The sequence below is a fragment of the Ambystoma mexicanum genome, chromosome 2q, assembly GCF_040938575.1.
Source record: "Ambystoma mexicanum isolate Mex_15411 chromosome 2q, UKY_AmexF1_1, whole genome shotgun sequence".
Lineage (NCBI taxonomy): Eukaryota > Metazoa > Chordata > Amphibia > Caudata > Ambystomatidae > Ambystoma > Ambystoma mexicanum.
Window position 1 is genome coordinate 121,448,386 of NC_090924.1, and position 24,106 is coordinate 121,472,491.

Here is a 24,106-nt window from a genome sequence, read left to right on the forward strand (position 1 = left end):
GTACCAAGAACATTATATAATGTGCGGGGCACAACTGGAGGGAAACATTTCCCTACCGAAGAAAAATGATTCTTGTGCCCACTATAACCAGTGTGACAGGAATGAGTCCTGACCTTCATCATTAAGTCTCCCAGTTTTATGTTATTTACTTTTCCAACATTTCCATCTGTATTTATCCATATTTATTTTACAGTAATTTTATCTGTATTTATCCACATGTATACTTCCTCTGTAAAACAATATGTTGAAACGAGTGCTTTTCTGCATTTATTCAGATAAACAATGTAGCACTTTGATTCCTGGGATGGGGAGCTCATAGACCTGGGTTCTTGCACATCCAGCCAAGATCAATTTCACCCTAAAAACTAAGAACTGCTCCTTATGCTGACATGATATGCAACTCTTCAGCTGTCATGCAGACATGTTTCTGTCCAGTTTGCAAGGGTGATATCTAGCTACCATAGTGTCTGATTTTGTCATTTGTTGGTAGGGCTGTCAGATTGTGCTGAGCATGACAGTTCATTACATGTGCTAGCCATGTTGCAGGCATGTGTTTCACTGAGGTAACACCTGTGTCCTGTACTACCTGTTAATAGATGAAGTACACGTTTCAAAAGAAACTCCAAGTGGAGGTGTTCGAAGACTATTTCTTTCTGAATACATTGGGTCAGTGTGTCACACGGTTAGGTTAGACAGGTGTTTTCAGGTCTGGGATTGACACAAATGTGATGTGGCACTACGGGTGGCATGAAGTCAGGTGCTAGCAGCTGCATTATCAACTCACTGTCTCCACAGGCCAGCATACTGCGTCATAGGACTAGACACAAAGAATTGCATTGCAGAATAAAACAGGAACAAGCTTTTTTTCTGCCATGTACCCTTTCTCTGGAACAAGTTACCAACGCGGAAAAGAACAGCCCCCTCCACCTTACACTTCAGGAAGGACGTGAAGGCCATACTCATCAAAGAACATCTCGCCAGTTGCTGATCCCTCCTATCAACCCTTCTTCACGCCCTTCAGAACTCTGTCCTCCCGCTTGCCCTGCCCATCTCAGCTCCTCCCCGGGTGCGCCCGCTATGTACAGCGCTTTGTTGCTTCCCAGCTAAGGTTGAGCCTCTTTATGCCGCACAAAAACGGGTGTGTGGAAGGTTGCCCAGAACAATGCCAGTGGTTCAGATTAATTTGAAACCTTCCACCCATCACTTTTTTGGTTTTAATACATCCATATGTATATATACATCGCAGATAGAGAGGGTACATCATATTGAAGTTTCAAGTGCACTCACCACCAGTTGCCAATTACTTTGATGCCTGCCCTTTCCATAACGGATTGGCCCCTCTGCTCCCAAAGATGAAGGACGGTCAGCAGGATTTTTCCCACTCCAGTGGCAAGGAGTTGTTGGCGATCTTGGGCATAGAGTCTAAGGAAATGCTCCTGAGGTCATTCCACCTCTTCTTGTACGCCTCAATGGTCCAGGTGTGGGTGGCGGCTGACACGACATTGTCCAGGGTGTCTTCCCAGAGTGGGGTGTCCTTCCGGCAACAGGTCTATCTGAGGGGCCAAACCGCTTGAGTGTCTTCTTTGACCCCTCCTCCGCAAGGACCTCAAGCTGCTCCATTAATTAAAATGTTCTCTGATAGAACCGCAGCTACCCATCACCTGTAATGCGTCTTTCTGGAATTCTATACAATAATTGCTAGACTCATTAAAGGTTTATTTTAGGCACACTTCAGGGGGTGAGTCACTGATTTAGTCTGTTCTTAAAGACCTCAAATTCACAATGCAGACACACATTTCCCAAAAGCATTTAGAGTAGAATAAGCATCCGTTTCAGACTATGTATTTTGCTTTTCGCAAGTTGCAGATATAGCATGTTTTTTTCTGCCATTGGCTCTGTTGGGTTCACAACAAGACATCTCGGTGTCCTCGGTCACTTGACAAAATGCTTCTGCCTAAAAGCTTGTGTGCAATGTAGAAATGTTTGACAAAAATACATGAAGTGGCCCTCGATTTCATTGTGCCACAATTAATGCTTTGTTGTAATGTGTCTATCTTACCCATCTCCCTGGCATGCTGTTCAGGTTGTTTGTTTGCATGTATGAGGTAACGAGTGCCCAGAGTACGGGATGCCGTGTGAGTGCGCTGCTTTCCCTGCGCTACTCTAAATTCTTTAATACACATTTATGAACCCTCCCAATGGTATGCAGATGAACTGGCCCACTGTTAAATCTCAATGACCAGTTTAATGGTATCCACTAACGAGTGTAATTTTCTTTCTGACTTTGAGAACATTCAGACATGTAATTGCTCATTTTACTATAGCCAGTAAGATAGCTCAGTGGGTTGAGCGCTGACGTGCGCGTGTGTGTGTGTGTGTGTGTGTGTGTGTGTGTGATCGGCAGGTTGTAGATTCAAATCCTGGCCAAGCCAACTCCGCCTTTCATCCTTTTAACACAGGTCGGGTGATATTGTATGTATATTAGTTCTATATAAAGCGTTAAGCGCAAGTGAAATATAATAACACATCATTATCATTTGGCCTTGGACGTCTACTTGCATTCACAGTGATTTGGTAATATGGGCCTATGCATACTAATATTAACGATACATATGGTGATTCATCCTTGTATGAAATGTATATCACATTACAGTGATATTGTAACGATATTTTTCGTAGTGTACTTAGGAACAATGCAAGGTGATGCCACTTCCTGTTTTGTCAAGGGGTGAAAGGTCGTGTTGCATCGCTTCCCGTTATGTCACTTCAGGGTGGGAGTCGCAAGGCATCACTTCCTGTGATGTCATCGGAGGTCAAAGGCCGTGTGATGTCACTTCCGCTAGCCCTGGCATGTTGTTGAAATAACGTCCTTGCTCCGGGTCGGTGGAGGGCTTGCGTGCACATGAATCTACACTGCATGCAAAACTAGGTTACATGCACACCACCAGTCTCCATGTCCTACCTCCAGGACCACCCGTTCACTCTTCCCACACGGATAACCATATGCGTGCCACCAGGTTCACCTAATCTTGCCACTTGCAAGCACCCTACAGCCGTTCAGCGTGCGCATACAAGAAACGGACAGCACAGCTGAGAAAGAAATGTTGTCACCGAGGCTATGGAAAGGTCCGGATGACGCAGAAAAAAAGGAGACGCAGGCCTGCTACAAAAACAACATTTCAAGATAGCTAAACCCCTCTTGGCGTGTATTTGGGATAGTCCAAACATAAATGCAGGCAAAGTCGATCCCCAGGGTTGCTTTTTAAAGTTTCACTAATCTGAATTGTAAAATTATTTTTAGAGAATTTGAGGGATAGTCTCCAACAAATATTTGGAGAAAAAAAACACGACCCAGCGATGTTTGTCACAATGACATGTGCTTGGGATTTTTCCTTTAATCGCCTTTCTCTGATACGTTTTATTTTCTGACAATGAAATATTCAATATATCAAGCTCTGCAATGCTGTTCAGTTAAGCCCTTTTTTTCAAATCTGTTGCAGCCCAGCACATGCTTAGGTCAAAGGTTAAAAGTTAGAGGCAATGGTGAAAAGCCCGAGTCCTTCTCAGGCCTCCTTCTTGTCAGAGCCTTGCTCTGCCCCTAGACAGCCCCCCGTGCTCCGAAGAAAGACGAATACCACACCAGTAGAATATAAAGTGTATGGTGGGAGAACAGTAATTGGGTAATGTTCATATTATGAGTGAGGTCAGTTGACGGATGCTTGCTCACAGAGCAGTAGTTTGTCTGTGCACTTATTCGGGGCTCCAGTCTGGTCCAGAGTTGGTTGGAGTCCCTGGAACTAGAGGAATCAGCTGGCGTTTCTGGCATCGAGGGCTGGTGGAGGGTGTCTAGGCTATTTTGCTGGGGTGGAGTAAGGAGTCATGCTTTGCAGTCCTTTTGATCATTTTGCGCTGAATACATTGTTCCCAGGACACAGGAATTTGATCCTGTATTTCATGGGCATCCAGTGTACATATTTCAGAGGGTATTCATGTGATCTTGTCTCTTTGCGTTCGGCAAACACTTGCAACACCTGCTCCTAGTGTCTGAGTTGCAATGGCGGGAGTACCTCAGGGAGCATGTTCAGGTGTTGCACCATGAGGGCTGTGTGTGGTCACTATCCCGCAGTAATCACATGTCTCTCGGTCTATAGGGCTAACGTATACATCAAGTCAATCTGTACAGTTATATGGAATCTAGATTTACACCAAATATAAAGGGGTCATGTACTAAGAAAGAAATCTTTGGTGTCACTGTGCTAAAAACTCCCCACTTTCATACAAATAATGTTAATGTGTAGCTGTCTATTTGTTTGTTTTTATTTTCATCGACAACTAGCACTGTCATGTCCAGCAATGTTTTTTGCAAGAGGCCTGTAAATCCTAATCCCCCAAAAAGCCAGAAATAATTGAATAGCCTCTAAGGAGGATGTTTACCTGATGCTGGGTGTACCCCCTGACAGTGTGTTGACTGTGCACTCCATTGCGCCATGCGGGGTATCCCTCTTATCCCTATGAGGGTTCAGACATGCCTATTGGGCTGGTTCTCACATTAAGCATCACTGTACGTGGTCCAATGACCAAAGAGGACCTGTACAGATGACTTTTACGCATTTCATGTGTGACAAAAATACGTACATGCTACGAAATTTAGTCATTAGAAATCAACGCCGCTGGATTAAAAATGGAGAGTTCTTAGCGGCAGGTGAAAAAACACACTGTACCGCATCTAAAGCAAGCAGTTGAGTACTGTGGAAGGAATATTTAAGAAACGGGAAAAGATTGCGAAATTTTCTTGAGATAGGAGAGGAAATCACCAACTCCTGAAAGCTTCAGAGACTGAAATGGGACCGAAAGAAAACTGTCCAGTCATAGTGTTCCCCGGATCCCGCAGGATTGCCCCAGACCAAAACAACTTTATACACTTCAGTTTATATGATTTTGGTGTCTGATGTTATCCCCATCGGCTCATCACTCCAACTCCGAGATATCAGGCGCTTACTATGCATTACTGACAGACTGCTATAAGGTTGACTAGTTACTGACTGATTGGAGCACCCCGACTCACTGACTACATGCATCTAATTGACTACCTGAGAAGGGTCCCAACAGTGTCGTGTTGTGTATTTCAGTACTGCATGATACAACCCTTACAAATCGCCAATTTTATTACAAAACCCCAAAACCTAGCCCGACCCCTTCTTACAACCCTGAGCCTGCGTCTGTCCTGGGTACCACATTAAAAATACGGTTCCCTGTGTAAACCCAACGGAGGAGCATCACTTCAGGTCAGACTACGGTGGCGAGTTAGGGTGTTTTGATGATACTTTCCGGATTTGACACTGCAGTTTTCAGAGAGAAGTGGGCCGCAGCTTCTCGATGTCCACCAGGGGTTGCCAAAAGGTCCGGGTTGTGGCACTAAATTGTGAAAGAAAATGGAGCTCACATTATGAAATTTGGAAGAGTAGCAGGGAAGAGAGACAGTTCATTAAATTCGATGCAATATCAAAATAGCCAGCGTATCCCCAGAGGTCAAGGTGGGAGGGAACTAAAGGGTACAACGTTTCCTTACTTCTCGGGGAAATTGGTCATAGTTCCCTTACTTTATGTGACCCGGAGTACCGTTCCAGGACGGAAGAAAAGGCCACTTTAAACAAATAAACTAACAGTAAACGACATTGTGCTACTTCACAAGTGCTGGCTAAGTGTAGGCGCAAGGGGCTTGTTTAGGCACAGAGGTGTTTGCAGGTAATGGGGGGGCTATCAGTGACTATTGTCATGTACATGCCCCTTAAGAGGTGTGAATGGTGGGTGAAGTGAAGCAGAGGCTACATAAAGCTGCAAAGCTGCGTGCTGAGGGCGCAATAGCACACTAATGGGGTCATTTAAATGTATATTCTTTCACCGTCTTTCTTTAGTAAATCACAGCTTTGAATTGAGGGGGTGGAAATGACTGTATGGGGGATTGAATGGAGTATAAAAGGGGGAGGGGAAGAGGAACATCGGAATAACCAACCTGGCAATCAAGAACCTCCCACCAGCATCAATGGAACACCTCACAGAGATCTTCAATGCATGCATGAGGCTCCAGCACTTCCCAAGTTCCTGGAAAGAAGCAAGAGTCATCGTTTTCCCAAAGGCCAGCAAACCACTGAGGGATCCTGCGAACTACCGCCCCATCAGCCTGCTCTGTGGATTATCGAAGCTCCTGGAGAAGGTCCTCCTCCCTCGACTCAACGACTTCACCTCCGAAAGAAATCTACTAGCAACGGAACAATTTGGATTTTGAAAGGAGCATGCAACGACCCATCAGCTGCTGAGAGTGGTGGACACCATCGGCCACGGATTCAACATCAAGAAGTCCACGGGAATCGTCTTCCTGGATGTCGCCAAAGCATTCGACCAAGTCTGGCACAAGGGACTGCTGCACAAGATGATTGGCCTGGGATTTCCGAACTACCTGGTGAAGACGATTGCAAGCTACCTGGGAGGCCGCACCTTCCATGTCGCCATGCGGTCTGAGATGTCATTATCACATCCCATCCGAGCAGGCGTGCCACAGGGATCGAACCTCAGACCCTTCCTGTTCAACCTCTTCACCAACGACATCTAGACAGATCTCCACATGACCGACCTGGCACTGTATGCCAGTCATTCAGCGAAAAGGAAGTGGCGAAGAACCTGCAAGCTTCATTGCATACCATCGCGATATGGTACAGCGACTGGCATATAGAACTCAACACCAGCAAGACAACCGTAACACTGTTCACCAGAAAGAAGATCAAGGAGCACCCACACATCAGCCTCAATGGGGGGACCTTCAAATTGGAGAGCAGCAGCCGCTACCTCAGTGGGACCCTGGACAGCAAACTCAACTGGGAAAGCCACATCGAGAATACTCGGCAGAAGGCAACAGGAAAGATGGCAGCACTGTACCCACTCCTGAAGACCAAGTCCATGCACCTCCAGAGAAAGATCAACGTCTACAAGGCGATCATCAGACCAACCCTGACGTATGCCTCCCCAGCATGGATGACCTGCCATGAGCGACACCGGAAGAGTCTTCAGATAGTCCAGAACAAGTCCCTGCGGACATCGTCTGGAGCTCCAATCTTCACAAGGATAGCAGACCTTCACAGAGACCTGGACATCGAGATGTTGGATGAACATCTAGCAAAGCTGAGTAAGAACTTCTGCCAAGGACTGGATCAGAACCAGGACCTTCTAATCAGAAGACTCACTGCCACCACTGCAAATCCCTTCGACCGCTACCCGTGGCTCTTCATTGTGAAGACACTGTGAAACCAGCCCTACTGTGACAAGACCACACAGACTAAGAAGAATACTAACCCACGACTACATACTCAACCCGAGAAGATGGGGTAATGAGGCTCAAGCCTCGGTATCCAGAAATCACTGCGGATGGATGCAAATCTATCAGTAAGAAGAAGAAGCGCGAACATCGTTCCACTACTTTTTTTGTTACACTCTGACCATTGCCTATCCCTTTCTCAACTTCAGCACAGAAACCTAGCCTCCTCACCACCCCCAACAAATCACACTTTTACACTGTTTTTAGAGCTAACAAATGAACTTTTTATCACAATATGCTCACCTGGCCGGTCTTGAACGGGATCGCTTCCGTGAGAACACTCCGGATAGTCCATCTTGGCTTCCTAGAGTGCCTGTCTTTTCTTTTGTGACATGACACAAATGTTCTTGAAACCTCCAGGCTCGGCAGTAACCTTGCGGGCTACCTACCTGCTGCATTTCTGTAATGCTTGGAATCCAGTACTTTTTTTTTCTATCAGCCCGCAGTCCCAAATTTATCCCACAGCTCCTCAACATTATTTCACCCTGCACTGCCCCTTGGCGCCAAGGACTCCATAGCAAAGTCAGCACTGTTCATTGTACCAGCAGCCCTAACTGCCGAGGCCCCAGAATACTGTCCCTTAGGGCGACAGACTTTTCTATGAAATAACTGCCCACTGTACAGTGAAGAAGAGACATAAAATGAAGAAATTCGTTTATACACCCTTAGTACCAACCATAGGTTATTGTGAAGATGCTGGATTTTAATACAGCCAAGCTTCAGGTCATTTTGTTGACCCATTCTGAATGATGACTACTTGTCCCATGAATCATGTTGTTGTGAGAAGTGATACCAGCTTTGGGTGTCTTCATACCCAGGTGTCCAATTCCCTATGTTCACTCAAACTGTCGCCCTGATTTTACCATTCAAAGGACACAAAAACAAGTGAAGCCAAGCCTTAGGTGTGAGATGGTAGACTAGAAGCCTAGGAGATCCATCATGTTGTACTACACTAAGTGCTTAGATGTTATGTGGAAACCCCTAGTGTTGCATATCACATAGAATTTGTCCTACTTTGACACTAACTTGCACGCTTGTCTAATACTTTCTGAATTTGCCAATACCGACCACAGGCAATGCCTGTCTTATTGAGTCAAGGCTTGTTTACCGTAACACTGCCTGTCTTATTTTGGCAATACCTTTGTGTGTTTTGTTTGCAAGAACTACCAGTTTAATTTTACAGTACTATTCTGTGTTTAGCAGTAACCCTTGCTTGCAAGCTCTGTCTATTTTAGAAATACTGGTCTTATTTTGGAGATCCCGGTCTGACCATGGCAATGCCTGTGTAATTTTGGCAATGCCTTTCTGACCTTAACAATATTGGTCTGACTTCTTTGATGACATTTGTCCGAATTTGGTAATTCCTGTCCAACATTTTTAATATTAGTCTCTCTTTAAAATGAGCATATCGCTCTGATATTGCCAATACATGTCTGACTTAGGCAGTAACTGAGTTACACCAAACCTTCTGATTTTGGCAATATTCTACATGTCTGACTTGGAAATAACCATCTAAATTTCACAACACCTGTCCAACATTAGCAATAATTGTTGTCTGTGACATTAGCAAACCCTTTCTGAAGTTGGCAATACTACTCTGACTTTGCTACCACTGTATATGGTTGACTTTGGCATGAGTGTCTGACTTTGGCAATTTCTGTTGGACTTGTCATTTAAGTACACTGTATTGCAAATGACACGATGTCCTACCATGTTCTAACACCTCTCTTTTTAATTTGGCCCGCAGCGAGCTTGGAAGATGTCGAAGCAAAGCAACGGTGACAGCAAACCCCCATGTTTACCCCGGAATGGATTGGTCAAGATCCCCACCCCTTCCAATGGACTCGGCTCTGCCAGCATCACCAAAGGGACCCCCGCAGTGAAGAATCGCCTGTGCCAGCCCTCGTGCATGCCTGCCATCATTGGGCAAGCCTTACCGAACCACAGTGACTTAACGGGCCTGGTGTCACCACTTCCTCTGGTAACCCTTACGGGGCTGCCTTCCCCATCCACCATCATTCCACTGGGGCTGAGCCCGGGGAGTGAGACCGCACCACTGATCGATCCCTCCTCCATGGATAGGGTTTCTGCTTCCTCCAGTGATCGGCAGCTGGCTTTGGATGAGAAAATCCTCAACCGCCTGTTCTGGTACTTTTCCACATGTGAGAAGTGTGTTCTGGCACAGGTCTGCAAGGCGTGGCGACGGATTCTCTACCAGCCCAAGTTTTGGGTGGGGATGACACCGGTTCTCCATGCCAAGGAACTCTACAACGTGCAGCCAAGTGGGGAAAAGGAGTTTGTAAACCTGCAGGGCTTCGTGGTGCGGGGCTTCGACGGCTTCTGCCTGGTCGGGGTGTCTGATCTGGACATTTGCGAATTCATTGACAATTACCCTCTGTCCAAGAAGGGGGTGAAGTCCATGAGCCTGAAGCGATCGACTATCACAGATGCGGGACTGGAGGTGAGTGTCCACAGGTCAAAGGGACAAGGCATGGAACTACTACATAAAGAATTAGGGGTTGGGAGAAGAAAAGTTTTTAGTACTTTTCTGCTTGACTTTGAAAATTGTGCTCAGCAGACATGCAGAATGAGGCCATCCTATACTTACCACCAGGCAGTGTCCCAGGCGTTTTCCTTCAAAGATAATGTTCTGTAGTTCTCACCTTCATTTTTGGCACAGGGATGTCCTCTTCTGGCCCTTGTGAACCACGCTTTTGGGGTAGATCGCAATGTTGACATGCTGAGATCTTCCTCTCCAGGTCTCAAGAAGGGATTTCATTTCTATGGGCAATTAGTTCAGGACTAAGCTGACATCAGCAGTGTTTTATCATGCCATGCACATTTCACGGTATCCATGTGCAACTGGTGGATTTCAGACTTTATGTTTATGCCAAAAGAGTATTCTTCTCTCTCTCTCTCTTTCTCCCCTTCTCTCTACCTCTCTCCCTCTCCCGCCCTTCCTATCTCTCTCCTTCTTTCCCGCTCACTCTTTCTCTCTCTATATATCTCCCTCTCCCAACCCCACCTCTCTCTCTCCCTCTCCCCCTTTCCCCTTTTTCTAACTCCCTCACTCTCTCCCTTTCTCTCTGTCTCTCCCTCTCCCCCTTTAACCTCCTCTATCACTCTCCCTTTCCATCTCCCCTCTCTCTCCCTCCCTGTGTGCCTGTCTTTCTCACTCCACCTCTCTCTTTTTGTTTGTCTCTCTCCCTTTCTCTCTCTCCTACCCCAGAATAAATGATCTGCCCTGGGAGGGCCTCTGATACCTTTATAGGTACGTTAGTGAAAATCAATCAGGCTTCTTCCAGGACCATTGCTTCACCCTTAGACCTCCAGCTGGGAATCCCGCACTGTTGAGTCCCATCAGTGGATCAACAGCCTGCATGACACAGTCTATGGATCCATTGACTGGACACCATTCGAAAGAGAGAAATAAGAGGGTAAGGTGGAAGGTGGGTTGGTGCAGTGTTGCTTTGGCCATGTGATTGCTCTTTCATTTGGTGTATCAGTGCCATCGAAAGACACATTGTCAGCGGTAGCGGAGGCAGTTTTTGGTGATGGGGGAGGCAGATAATAGGGTGCCAGCAGGAGGCTGGGGGAGCAACTGGGCACCATTGGAGAGCCAGGGGATGGCCGCCACTCCCTGCCCCTCACTGGCTCCACCACTGATTGCCAGTCCTGCACAGCTCATTAAACATAGTCCCAGTTCGGAGCAAGAGCAGTAGGGATGTCAAGAGTGCAGGAGGGGTACGCAGATGTTGTATTCTTGCTTTATGTTACATATAAGGCGTGCCTGACCTGTGCCTGACTTTCTAACATCCCTACTGCCCTTCAGAGACACTGACCTGTCTGCAATCTCCCAGGTTCCTTATAATCAAGTGCAGCATTTCCCTGCCCTATCATAAAGACTGGCATGCCATTACAACGGAAGGCTGTCAACTTGTTGCCTCCCAGGGCTCCGTTTCCTTGGGCCTCTCATTGCCTCTTCTACAAGGAGCAACAGTGGCCATCAGGGTTCCAAGAGACACTGATTGCGGTTGGGCAGGTTCAGTCAGAAAGGGATCCTTGAACAATGTCTTGCTGTGCCACCCCCTCGCTGGGCAAATCACAGGGCTCTATGTCTGCAGACCCCCATGACGCCAGTCTTCATCTTCATCTGATTCCATTGAAGCCAGCCAAGGCTACAAGTGCCAACATGTATTAAGTTGACAAATGAAAGCCTAGGACTGAATACATGGCGTCCCAAAGATAGGGGCCACCTTATTACCCAATTATCCCATCTTCACAGTAGATATTAGTCAAAGAATACATATTTTGGTGCATAGAGTTTATTATGAACAGAAAAGATAGGCATGTATTTATCACTGCATGCAGTTGGATAGTCTTGTTCTAAGCAATGTCTGGGAAGGAAGGAAGGAAAGAAGGAAGGAAGGAAGGAAGGAAGGAAGGAAGGAAGGAAGGAAGGAAGGAAGGAAGGAAGGAAGGAAGGAAGGAAGGAAGGAAGGAAGGAAGGGAGTCTGTCAGTTGGAAAGCAGGAAGGAAGGAAGGAAGTCTGGCAGTTGGAAAGCAGGAAGGAAGGAAGTCTGGCAGTCGGAAAGCAGGAAGGAAGGAAGGACGTCTGACGGAAGGAAGGGAAGCAGGAAGGAAGGAGGAGGGTCGGAGGGAGGGAAGGAGGGAGGGAGGCAGGAGGAAAGGAAACAAGGCATAAAGGCAGGGAGTAGGGAACAAAGAAAGAAGGAGTGGTAGGAGGTAGTGAGGAAGGAAGGAAGGAAGGAAGGAAGGAGGAGTGGTTGGAGGGAGTGAGAAAGGAAGGAGGAGTGGTAGGAGGAAGTGAGGAAGGAGGTGTGGTAGGAGGAAGTGAGGAAGGAAGGAGGGGGTAGGGGTATGGAAGAAAGGGAGGGGAGAGGAGTATAAAAGGATTGAAACGAAGATATTGAGAAGAAAAGAGGCAGGCAGCTGTGAGGATAGCACGCCATCCATAGACTGCAGGAGGTTTGGGGAAGGAATCTCTCACCCTGACTGCCCTGTTTCCTTTCAGGTGATGCTGGAACAGATGCAGGGCGTTGTGCGGCTGGAGCTCTCGGGCTGCAATGACTTTACAGAGGCCGGACTGTGGTCTAGCCTCAATGCCCGGATCACCTCACTAAGCGTCAGCGACTGTATCAACGTGGCAGACGACGCCATTGCAGCCATATCGCAACTTCTGCCCAACCTGACAGAGCTTAACCTTCAGGCCTACCATGTAACGGACACAGCCCTGGCCTACTTCACTGCCAAGCAGGGCTACACAACCCACACGCTGCGTCTGAGCTCCTGCTGGGAGATCACTAACCATGGAGTGGTGAACATGGTGCACAGCCTGCCCAATCTCACCATGCTCAGTCTCTCTGGCTGCTCCAAGGTCACCGATGATGGCGTGGAGCTGGTGGCCGAGAACCTGCGTAAGCTGCGGAGCCTTGATCTTTCCTGGTGCCCCAGGATCACAGACATGGCGCTGGAGTACATTGCCTGTGACCTGCACAAACTGGAGGAGCTGGTGCTTGACAGGTCAGTGAAAGAGGGCCTCAGAACATTCTGATGGTCTACCAGGAACAGCATTCTTACATCCGCCCCTTTCAATCTAGACCATTGCAGAAGCACATCTCAAAGCATCCCTACTACACCACCTACCTGCACACATCACTCGTACATAACCCAACTGCAGAGAGCACAAGTGCACAGTCAACATTCTATGCATCAACCGACAACCAAAACAGTAGACAAATAATGTTCAACCAATGCTAGTATACTACCACCGTGAAAGCAAGATTCATATATCAATCTACCATCAACCGAAAATATTATAAAACCAACCCACAACCATACACCATGCATCATTAACTTACAATCAAAACTCAGACACCATCCATCTACAACCATGATTTCTTACACCATCCATCAACTAATCACGTCTACCATCCACCTTAAACCAACACTACTACAAGGTGCAACTAAAATACTTGCACACCATCCAACTACAAGATCAGTCTTCAAGTGTCCCTCATCCCCCATCCACAGATACGCTTATGCACACATGATACAGAAGCAACCTTAATACACCATCAGCCTGAAGCCAGCACTTACACTATCTACGCTGAAGCCATCCACCTAACACCAAAACCTGCACCCCCTAAACCTAAGATAACTCACTATGTACCCCATAAGCTGTCATTAGCAAATCCTTCAACCTGCAACTAATATAACACCCACACACTTATACCACCAACTTCACAACACCTATCCACAGTAAACCTATAGCCAACATTCATATCCAATCCACATACCAACAATACCCATGCACCATCCACCTATAGGCAGCACTTGTGCAACTAGCACTCGAGCGTATGCACAAAATCATCATCATCCGTACTTTTGTGTAGCGCAAACAATCACCGGAGGCATCAAGGTGCAATGAAACTCGTGTGCACCATATACATGAAACCAACACTCGTGCACCATTGAACCTTAATCAGGAAAGGTACTCCATGAGCCCACAACCAACACACATACACTATCAGCCTACACTATCAGCCTGCAATCAACACGTGTACTATCAAACTATAGCACCCATGCACAGTCAACAAGCAGCACATGTACACCATCAATCTGCAACCAACACCTATTCACCAGCCAATGCAACTGAATATTCATGCACCAAAAATGCAATACCTATCATGTGTACACCATAAAAATAAAACCAGATGTAGCTCACCATAAACCTCCTACTATTAACACTCCTATAGCCTCCATTGGCAGCCAGTTTACATTACGCACTCTGAAGCATCTTGTATACATGTAGCGCCCAATAAAAAAACAATAAATAATTAATATAAACTAGAACACCATAGACCTAAACTAAACACAGGTTTGCCATCATGCTACAAGAAACCCTGTTGTACTCTCAACTTACCACATTCAAACACATTATTAAACTAAAACCAATAATAGTCAACCATCCAAGTTCATCAGCCCTGCTACAATTTGATCTAAATCGAAAACAAACCCTTGGACACCATCAACCTAAAAAAGCAATACTTGAATGCCATCAACTATCATCCAAAGGTGGATAGCTACACAAGCAGCTGACATGAGCGTAGCCTGCACTTCGCAAGTTCAAATCCAGCAGCAGGATCCTTTCATCCTTCTGAGGTCTATAAGTGAAGTGCATTTCAAAATGGGGTAACACAACGAAAGCTTTGTTAACTGGCACATTCTGTTATCCAGTGTCCCCTATTGCAACTAATAGAATGTAACTGGTTAAAAAAAAGCTGCATAACAAAGTGTATGTTGGTGGATAATCGAAGGACCAGATGGCAGCCAATAAACAGAGCCAAAAGATCACGAAGCACTTTAATCCGGCAATTGGACTTCATTACCCGGCACTCTGCCACCCAAATAACTGGCATTAGGTTATCCGGCATATTTGCTTATCCAGTCCAATGCTGTCAAATCAGTCTACAACCAACATGAAGAACATGGATTTACTGCAAACACGAGCACATCATCAATGTAAATCCAATTCTGAAACACCATCAAACAAGCACCCAATTTACTGCAAACGCTAGCACATCTTCAATGTAAATCCAATTCTAAAACACTATCAACATACAAGCACGCAATTAAGGCCAAACGCTAGCGCATAATCAATGTAAATCAAATTCTGAAACACCATCAACATACAAGCACCCAATTTACTGCAAACACTAGCGCATCATCAATGTAAATCCATTCTCAAACACCATCAACATACAAGTACCCAATTTACTGCAAACGATAGTGCATCATCAATGTAGATCCAATTCTGAAACGCCATCAACATACAAGCACCCAATTTACTGCAAACGCTAGTGCATCATCAATGTAAATCCATTTCTCAAACACCATCAACATACAAGTACCCAATTTACTGCAAACGATAATGCATCATCAATGTAGATCCAATTCTGAAACACCATCAACATACAAGCACCCAATTTACTGCAAACACTAGCGCATTATCAATGTAATTCCAATTCTCAAACACCATCAATTTACAAGCACCCAATCCAATTCTGAAACGCCATCAACATACAAGCACCCAATTTACTGCAAAAGCTAGCGCATTATCAATGTAAATCCAATTCTGAAACGCCATCAACATACAAGCACCCAATTTACTGCAAACGCTAGCATATCATCAATGTAAATTCAATTCTGAATCGCCATTAATATACAACTGACACTGTAAAACAACCAGCAAACAAGCACCATGCTTCTAGCATCCATGTATCTCTGTGCTTCTGACTCAGCAACCGAATCTCTGTGCTCCTTGACTATGCGCTGACTGCCAGTGCTTGCAAACCAGCACCCTCCTGCCTGCACTATTGCAATATCCACCTAACACTTGGGGTCCTACACCCTAAACGTTATGACAATGCTCTCGCACCATCAACCTACTGCCTCCACCCCTACATCAATCACGTAATGCCTGTGCTCCTATGAAATCCATACCAAAGCCATGTTCCAACATCATCCCCCTCACTGCTACTGCACATCTATATGACGCCATTGCTCCCGCACCACCCACCTAGCACCAATCCAATACTCCTAGTGAATGCACCTAGTGCCAAGTCCTTTACACAATCCATCCATGCTCAGCACTCCCACCGTAAATCGGCATGCCATCTGTATCTACATTTTCACAATTGAGCTGTTTTGGGGCGGATTTGGGTGAAAACACAACATGTGTAAGCACATATGCAGCGTTGGATGTATTTGTTAATGGCTGCCCATAGTTGCAGGGGTATTGCAGTGAAGTCCCTCGATGGCCATAGCCACATGATGCGGCCCAAGGCAATGTAGGCCAGGGAACAGAGGTTAGTGCGAGGGAGGCTTGTGACTCAAGAGAGAGTCCTGCCGGAGTGGCAGGGGAATGGGAAGTTTTGCCACAATACATTTTGTCGAAGGAGAATTTGTTGCGTTTTTACAGCGGATTTTGCCGCATATATTTGTGGGGGGTGGGTTTAGGCAAATCATTGATGTAGGTGGTTTAAGGGGGAGCCGTGGGGGGTCTCCCCCCCACATATATATGCAGAAAAATCAACCAGTAAAACAATAAACAGATGCATTCTCCTTTGAGGAAATGTATTGGAGCAAATTACCCTAAACCGAATGGCAGTACAAGTGAGTGCGGGACGCTGTAGGGAATCCAGGGAGAAGGCAAGGTGAGTACACTTGGGTAATGCCAGATGAGGGGAGACGGCAGCGCTGCAGAGGGCGATTGAGGGGGAGTGGTGAGCTCCTGCCTACAGACCACAGAGATGCACTGCCGGACCTCCGGGCTCAGAGGAAGAGACCAGGTGAGGGGCCAAACCAGAAGATGGAGAAGCATTAAGAATCCATACTGGAGAGAAGACTGGGCACTCGGACAGAGTCAGGAGAAGCCAAGGGGAGGCATCTGCAATGAGATACCAGTGAAGCCGTTCAGAATGTGAATGGAAAGGGAAACGCTGGCAGCTGGAACCACGAGGGAATGCGCAAGGAGACAGTGAGCGAAAGGAAAACAGTGCTTGGAGGAAGAATTGCTTGCGCCATTACGAGAGTGAATGAAAGATACAATTGTGACAGCTGGATCCAAAGAGTATGCTCCTACAACGCATTAAGAAAGTGAATTATAAGTAAATACATTAAAGGAGAATTGCTAACAGCTGGAACCAGGAGATGCCATTCCTGGAGCCCACAGAGAAGGCGACGTGGAAGAAAAACATGTGCATGTTGGTACTTGAAGGCAAAGTTCCTAGAGATATTGAGAAAGGCATTTTTCAGGGAAACATTGCATGATGGGAATTTTAAGCCAAAAAGGTTGTGATGGCATAATATTATTTGGTAGGATTAATTGCAGGGCAGGGGTTATAGGTGGCCATTGCTATTCTATGTTAGTCGGTGGCCTTGACTGCAGGGTGTTTGTTTGCAGGTGGTTTTGGCTACACGTGGTTTGTTGGTAGCCTCGGTTGAATAGGTCCTTTGAGGTCGCATAGGACGTCGGCTATCTGGTGATCACAGGTGGTCTTCGTTATAAGGTTTGGTTGTTTGTTTTGGTCTCATCGTTTCCCTACTTGACTTCAGTTGCAGTGTGTTCTTAGCATCCTCAGGTGAAGGGTGTGCCAATGAATGCCAGGTGCAGGGTTGCCTAGAGTTCTTGGTTGCATGATGTGCACAGGTGGATGTGGTTACAGAATGTTCATGTGGACCTTTGTTGCATTCGTATGAATGGTGAACATGTTTGCATGCTGTACATATTCAACCTTGATGGCTCAGTGTTTATTGGTATCCTTGGTTGCAATGTGCTTGTAGTTGGATTTGTTTGCACTGTTTTTATAGGTGACCTTTACTTTAGAGTGTTAAGCAGTGATCTTACTGGGCAGCTGTTTGCAGGTGCCCTTGAATAAAGTGTGTACAATAGTGGCCTGGCTTATAGGGTTTCACAAGTGCCCTTGGTTTCAATGTATTCATATGTGTCCTTCGTTGCAGGGTGATCATAGGTGGCATTGGTTGAATGTAATTCAATTTATCTGTGGCCTTGGTAGTTTTTATAGGTAGTGTAGGTTACAGCGTCTTGTTAAATGGCTTTGCCTACAGGGTGTACATAGGTGACCTTATTTACAGTGGATTCATGGGAATTCTTGGGTCCAGGATATTTACTGGTGGCATTATTGCAGGTGTGATAGGCCACTAGAATGGTCACCTGTCACCATGGTGCCATAACGAAGGACCAGAACCACAGTAATAGGATTTAAAGGTTTTATTTATACAAGTGTTCAAAGGCAACAGTGTCAGGATTCCAGTAATAGAACAAGGTATCAGGGTGATGGTTCCAAATATATTCGTATAGCATGATGGGAGAGTCAATAAGGGGGAGAGTGGCAACAGAAAATGGAGATTTCTCCCCTTGCTCCAAAGGAGGTCCAAAATTAGGTTTTGTATGTGCCGAATTCTAACAAATGTATGGTGGCGGGTGCCAAAAACAAAGATTCAGGGCCTCATTACGACCCTGGCGGAACGGGTTAAACGGTGCCGTAAAAGGCTGCGGCGCCGTTCAACCCGTTCCGCCACATTACGAGGTCCCCTCGCGGGACACTTTAAGCACGCCTGGGAAAACCAGGCGTGCATACCGGGTCCCGCGAGGGGAAGAGGGAGCAAACAACGGGCCATCTCGTAATGGCCCGTTGTTTACTCCCTCTCCCATTCCCATTCAGCCCTATGGGGGCTGAAATGGGAATGGGGATGAACCGTGTCCGTGTCCTCGAGTGAGGAATTACCGGGCCAGCCGAACTCGGAATGGTCCGGTAAGTCCTCATTCCGAGGACACGGACACGGATGCGGTTTTGCCGGCAGCCATGCCGCCAACAGCGGCATGGCTACCGGCATACCTCGTAATGAGGCCCTGAGTCTTTCTGGTGTGCCCAAAACAAAAGTAAGTGTCCACAAAGTCGTCACACTTTAAGGGGGGTGTCTCTCCCAGTTTAGGGGCCATGGAGAGGGAATCTGATCGTTGGTCTCTCTCCCCAGGTTTCAGGCTATCCAAGCTTTTTAGGCGTTTCCAGGGTGTGCTGGTTCGCTGTCTCCTTGAGGTCTTCTGTCGGTTTCTTTCACAGCGGCCGGGTAAAGTCTTCCTGCATGGTTGTAGTCAAGGTTGGCGTTTTCAGGATGGTCTGGTGCATTTAGGTGGGAAACCCACCCACTTCTCCACACAGTGGTCTCTCTTGTGTCCTTCTCCACCTTGACTACTCCTGGGTTGTCCTCCCTGTCTGTCCCCTGGCAAACTAATGCCATCTTCTTCCTTTTCCTACCTCTACACCCTTCCTCCGACGAGCATGGCCCTCTTGAAAAACACGAATCTTTCTAGCTACTGAAGTGGTTCCTCTCTTTCTCCTCTGCCCGAGATGTTTTGCTCTTTGCCCCCTCTAGCCATGTAGTCTTTTCCCTCTCTTTTGATGGTATCTCTCGTCCACTCCTCATTCATCTCTCTTCCAATCGGCATTCTTCTCCCTCTACCTTACGACAATCCTCTCCTCTATCTGTCTTGACTCACCTCCTTCCGCCTGAGAGTAGTTCCCCCTTATTTGCCAACAACATCTCTCTCTCCTCGGTTGAAGATGGTATCCCTTTCTTTCCCCTCCAATGATATCTCCTCCCTCTCCAGCTGCAGGGGCTGGGCTATTCTGGGGTTGGGCCATGTGCTCAAGGCCATGTCAGCTTAGAGCAGTGGTCTTCAAATTGTGGGGCTTGCCCCCTCCTGGGGGTCGCTGGGTGACCAGGGAGGGTGCAAAGCTGTTCCAAATGGGAGTACAGTGACTGCTTTTGATGGAAAATATAAGCAGATAAGGCATCTGGTGGTGGAGGGGCTTCGCAGCAATATTATTCCCAAGGAGAGGCTTCAGAAGAACGTTTTTACTCAAGGGGAGCTCGGCATAAAGGCATTTGAAGACCACTGGCTTAGAGTTATATGGTCCAAGATTATATTAAGGTCTGTCTCTATCTTGGAATGCAAACAGGCTCTGGCTATGTGTAGGATCTCTTCCCATCCCCCTGGAGTCTCTATTCACAGTGCTTGTCTCCTTGTGTCCCTTGGTTATTCCAGAATGTGAATCCCAAGTTACAGAATCCTATGATAAGCTTGTGAATCCATTTGTTTGAAATGACCCTCCCACTCCACAGGATATTTGCAATTTTAAAATTCCTCTGGGATTCACAGGAGCAGGATAATGTGGGTACATGTTCCCCTCTTGCTCTCAATGCAAGTCCGCTTCCCATAGTCTACTCACAAATCTATATCGGTGGGGATCCCGTGCTATGCATGAGTATAACTGATAACATTAAATGTTTCTCCTCGCATTTACTGAAAGCCTTCACAGAAAGAGAAAGGTCCTTCCCAACTTGCATGGTACTTTGAACCTCTGAAGTCTTGTCACCAGTGGAACCTGTGAACTCTGCAGGTCCTGTGAACCCTCTCTTTGATCTCTTTGAGACACATGCCGAAGGACAAAAAGTATCTGGACTCACTCCATGAACTCTAGATCCTGGGCCAAGCTCAGATGCAGGAAAACAGTTCCTTTCTTTTATGACGTGAGCCACCTCGAGTGAGTTTACCCATTCCTCCATCCGATAGGGCTTCTGTCTTCCTCTCCCCGTGGTCTTAGGTCCTCAAAATGGAGCCTATGGGGGCATTGGAGGTCAACCTGTAAATGTCCCTTGCACAAGCCCCTGGGATTACATTAACCAATGTATTGATGTTGCAGCATGTTACTTTACAGCCCTGGTCACTGAGGTTTCATAGGTTGTGTTGATTCCAGGATATTAATATGTGGGCTTGGTTGCAAATAGTACATCAACTGCTAGGTGTTTGTATATGTATTTATATTGCAGTGAGTGTGATAGTGCCCTTCCCAGTAGGATTAACTTTGAAGGCCTTGGTTGTCATGTGCTCACTGATGGTGTTGATTACGAAATGGTCACAGGTCCCATTGAATTCAATGTTATAATAGGCATCTGTGGTATCAGGGGACATATATGTAGTTTCAGATGCAAAGTGTTCATTATGTGCCTTGGTTGCAGTTTGTTTGTAGCTGGCTCAGAAACGTTAGAGAAGTCTTAATCACGGTATACCTATGGAGCATTGAATGCAGAATAATAGATGCTACCCAGTTGCAGGAAGGTTTGGGAGCAGCATATCTATAGTTCATCTTGATTGTAGGATGTGCATAGGAGGCTTTTGTTAAAGGGTATTTATAGGAGTCCTGGTTTGGAGTTTGTTCACAGCTGAGCTTAGTGACAGGTTGTGTTTAGGCAGCTTTCTCATTTCAGGCTTTCATTGTTGCATGTACTCAGAAGTGCTCATGCATGCATGCTGTTCATATATGACCTTAATTTCAGGGTGTACTGAGGCAGCTTTGGCAGCAGGTTATTCTCATCGGAACTCGGTTCCTATTGGTCAAGTGGTTCCTATTCATAGATGACTTTGGGTGCAGCGTACTCGAAGATGGCTTTGCTTGAAACTTGTTCTTAGATTGCCTAATTTCTAAGGTGTTCATATGTGATCTTTGTCTAGGGAGTTCCCAGGGTTTCAAGGTGTTCCTATGTACACCGAGTGCAAATTGCTCACAGGTGGTTTTTCTTGCAGGGTGGTTATTAGCAATTTTTTTTGCAGAGTGCCAATATGTGGCTTAAGTTTTGTTAATAGTTAAACTTGGTAGCAGGATGTCCTTAATTGGCCTTGGTTGTACAGCGTTCATCTGTGATCATGGTTGCCACAGAAGCTATGAGCAGCATGCAAGTCAGAAGAAGAACGCAGACTCATTGTGGCCATTATAGTCAGTGTTTTATTAAACAAAAAAGAATAATACCGGTATTTCCCTATCACTATGGGTGTTCCCGGCCTACTTTAATAGTTTAAGTGCTCGTCAGTCAGTTGTGATTGTCCAAACAAAAAAAGTCAACTACCCTCACTAACCCTACCACTATGCAAAATTAACTTAAATCAGGAGAATGACTCCCTTCCCCTGAGTGACTTCTAGTACCAGACTTTCTATATGTGAATTAAAAAAATAATCTCTTGAAAAGGATTTTGATGTCAAACCTCTGGGGTACTCCTGGTACCGACTTTTCTGTAGATGAATTATGAATAGTCTCCTGTGATTCGTCTCATTAAACTCCTTAATTGGATTACTTGGCTTTCTTTCCTCCCATCTTATCCCTCTAGGGATTCTCTTATTATTTCTTGTATCTGATTTGGGATTCTCAGCATAGGCTCTGACAGTCTCCTGATAAGATGTGATTCAATTGCCAACTTTCTCTAGACTTTTGCTCATATCTTGTTTCCTCTGTACACTTATTTTGACTGTGCACAGAATGTCGAGTTAACTTCCCTTTCCCATGGTAGCTTTATCTCTGCTAATTCTCCTTTAGTATTTAACCATTCAAAACTTTGTTTTAAACAAATACTGCTATTGGGTTCACCTTTTCCCCAACTCATCTATTTTTCAGATTTGGTACTAAGATGAATTAACTGATTGTTATAATGATTCTTTGGAGCCTCCACAGGCCTGTTCTCCCCATTACCTTCCTGACGATAGGAAAACCTCCGTGGGAGCCTTTGTTGTTGTAGTTCCTTCTTCATTGTCCAGACCAAACAGAGTCTCTCCTGCTTTGGCGTCTCCTTGCTCGTTGTTTCCAGTTTCTGCACGATGCTGCGGTTGCCCTGAGCTTGACCGTACTGATTGGTGATTCCACTCGTCAGTGGTATTGGCAACGTGACCTGGACACCTGGTCCACCAAAGATTCCTATCCCTGGTCTCAACACCACTTTCGGTCCTTTTGGTTTCTCAGGGTCTTCGCTGGCCCTGGCTTCGGCGTATCACTTGATACGCTTACGTGTGTTTGAAACTCGCAGGCTCTGGAGTCTTTCCATCTGGTTCGGTGTATGCGGCTTGGAGAGGTCCCCTGCTGGCGTACAGCTCTCCTTCGCTCTCTGGTTTGCGTCACGCAGCCTAGGAGCTTTCCCAGCTAACGTGATTGTGTAATCATGGGCAGGAAATCCCCAGCCCTGAACGGGCAAAATAGGCCGGCAAGTCCTGTGCCCAAAAACGAAAGAGGCAAGTTAATTGACCAAGGCCTTTTTTTATTAACAAACCCACACAAAACAGGGACAGCAGCAAATCCCAAAAGCTATACACTCTCAATCTTCTTCATGCTTGACAACGGTTTAAAAGTACAGAAAACGTCACAAGTGACATCACATCACACTCTTGATTATAAAAACCTATAGGGTTGAGGGATTGGTTAGGGGAATCATCTATACATGTATTATATATGGGTTAGTTCCATCATTGGCTGCTACTTTATCTACTGGCCATACCTCAGAACACCTCTAAATAGAATGTAGGTAAGAAACAATGAGCTTTTGGCTACTAAGAAAGTTGCAAGGTGGCAGTATTTGAGAGCGGGAATTGGTTGGCATTGCCTCACCAGCCTGAGCAACAGTAGTGGCGAGGGGGGCACGGCACCAAGGTACTGCTTTTCCGAATTAGGATACCATCTCTGATTCTCCAGGCCACAAGCCAGGACCTCTAGCTTTGAAATTGGCATTGTCTTGTATCTTTGTCCTGAGAACTCGAGGGGAGTGAAGGCCTAAGCCCATCTGCCCCTGGAGCTAATGAATAGCTATTCTTCTCCAACTATAAGTCATGTGTAGGGAGACCATATTTTGAATTATCCTGCTAAGCATTTACTAGGATTTTAGCCCTTATTGATGCAGTGTCCTTACTCTTCCTGGCCTCTGGAGACTTGTTTGAGCTATTTTCCTTACCTGGCCTTCAAGGATTGTTTGTTTCTTATATCGAAGAGAAATGTGTATTGGGCTTGGGAACTATTATCTTCTGTTCTCTTTTGTGTCAATCCAAACCTCTCTCTCTTCCATGGTAACCTTGGCGGTGGTTGTGCAGCTATTGTCTGATCTGCTCAGGTCTGCACTTTCTGCTGCCTCAGCGAATCGGACCTCCATGCGACTTCGAGGTTTCTTCGATGCTTCTCACTCGAGCGTTGCTGTGACACCCATCTTTTTCAAAATGACCACTTGTCACTGTTGCATTTCTACATTAAGCAAGCTTTGTCTGTGTTTTCTTGTACCTTGCGTTTGAGCATACATATTGGTTTTGATATGTTTTC

At 46.0% G+C, this 24,106-nt stretch overlaps 1 protein-coding gene across 2 annotated transcripts in view; it reads left to right on the top strand.

Moving 5' to 3' along the window:
• FBXL16 (F-box and leucine rich repeat protein 16) overlaps positions 1-24,106 on the top strand; it is a 522,147-nt gene that overhangs the window by 298,369 nt on the left and 199,672 nt on the right. For both annotated transcript variants that reach the window (XM_069647018.1, XM_069647017.1), the window contains 2 exons: positions 9,117-9,830; positions 12,405-12,913. In XM_069647018.1, coding sequence (XP_069503119.1) covers positions 9,129-9,830; positions 12,405-12,913 — 1,211 coding nt within the window. In that variant the 5' untranslated portion in view covers positions 9,117-9,128. The remainder of the gene's footprint in view (positions 1-9,116; positions 9,831-12,404; positions 12,914-24,106) is intronic.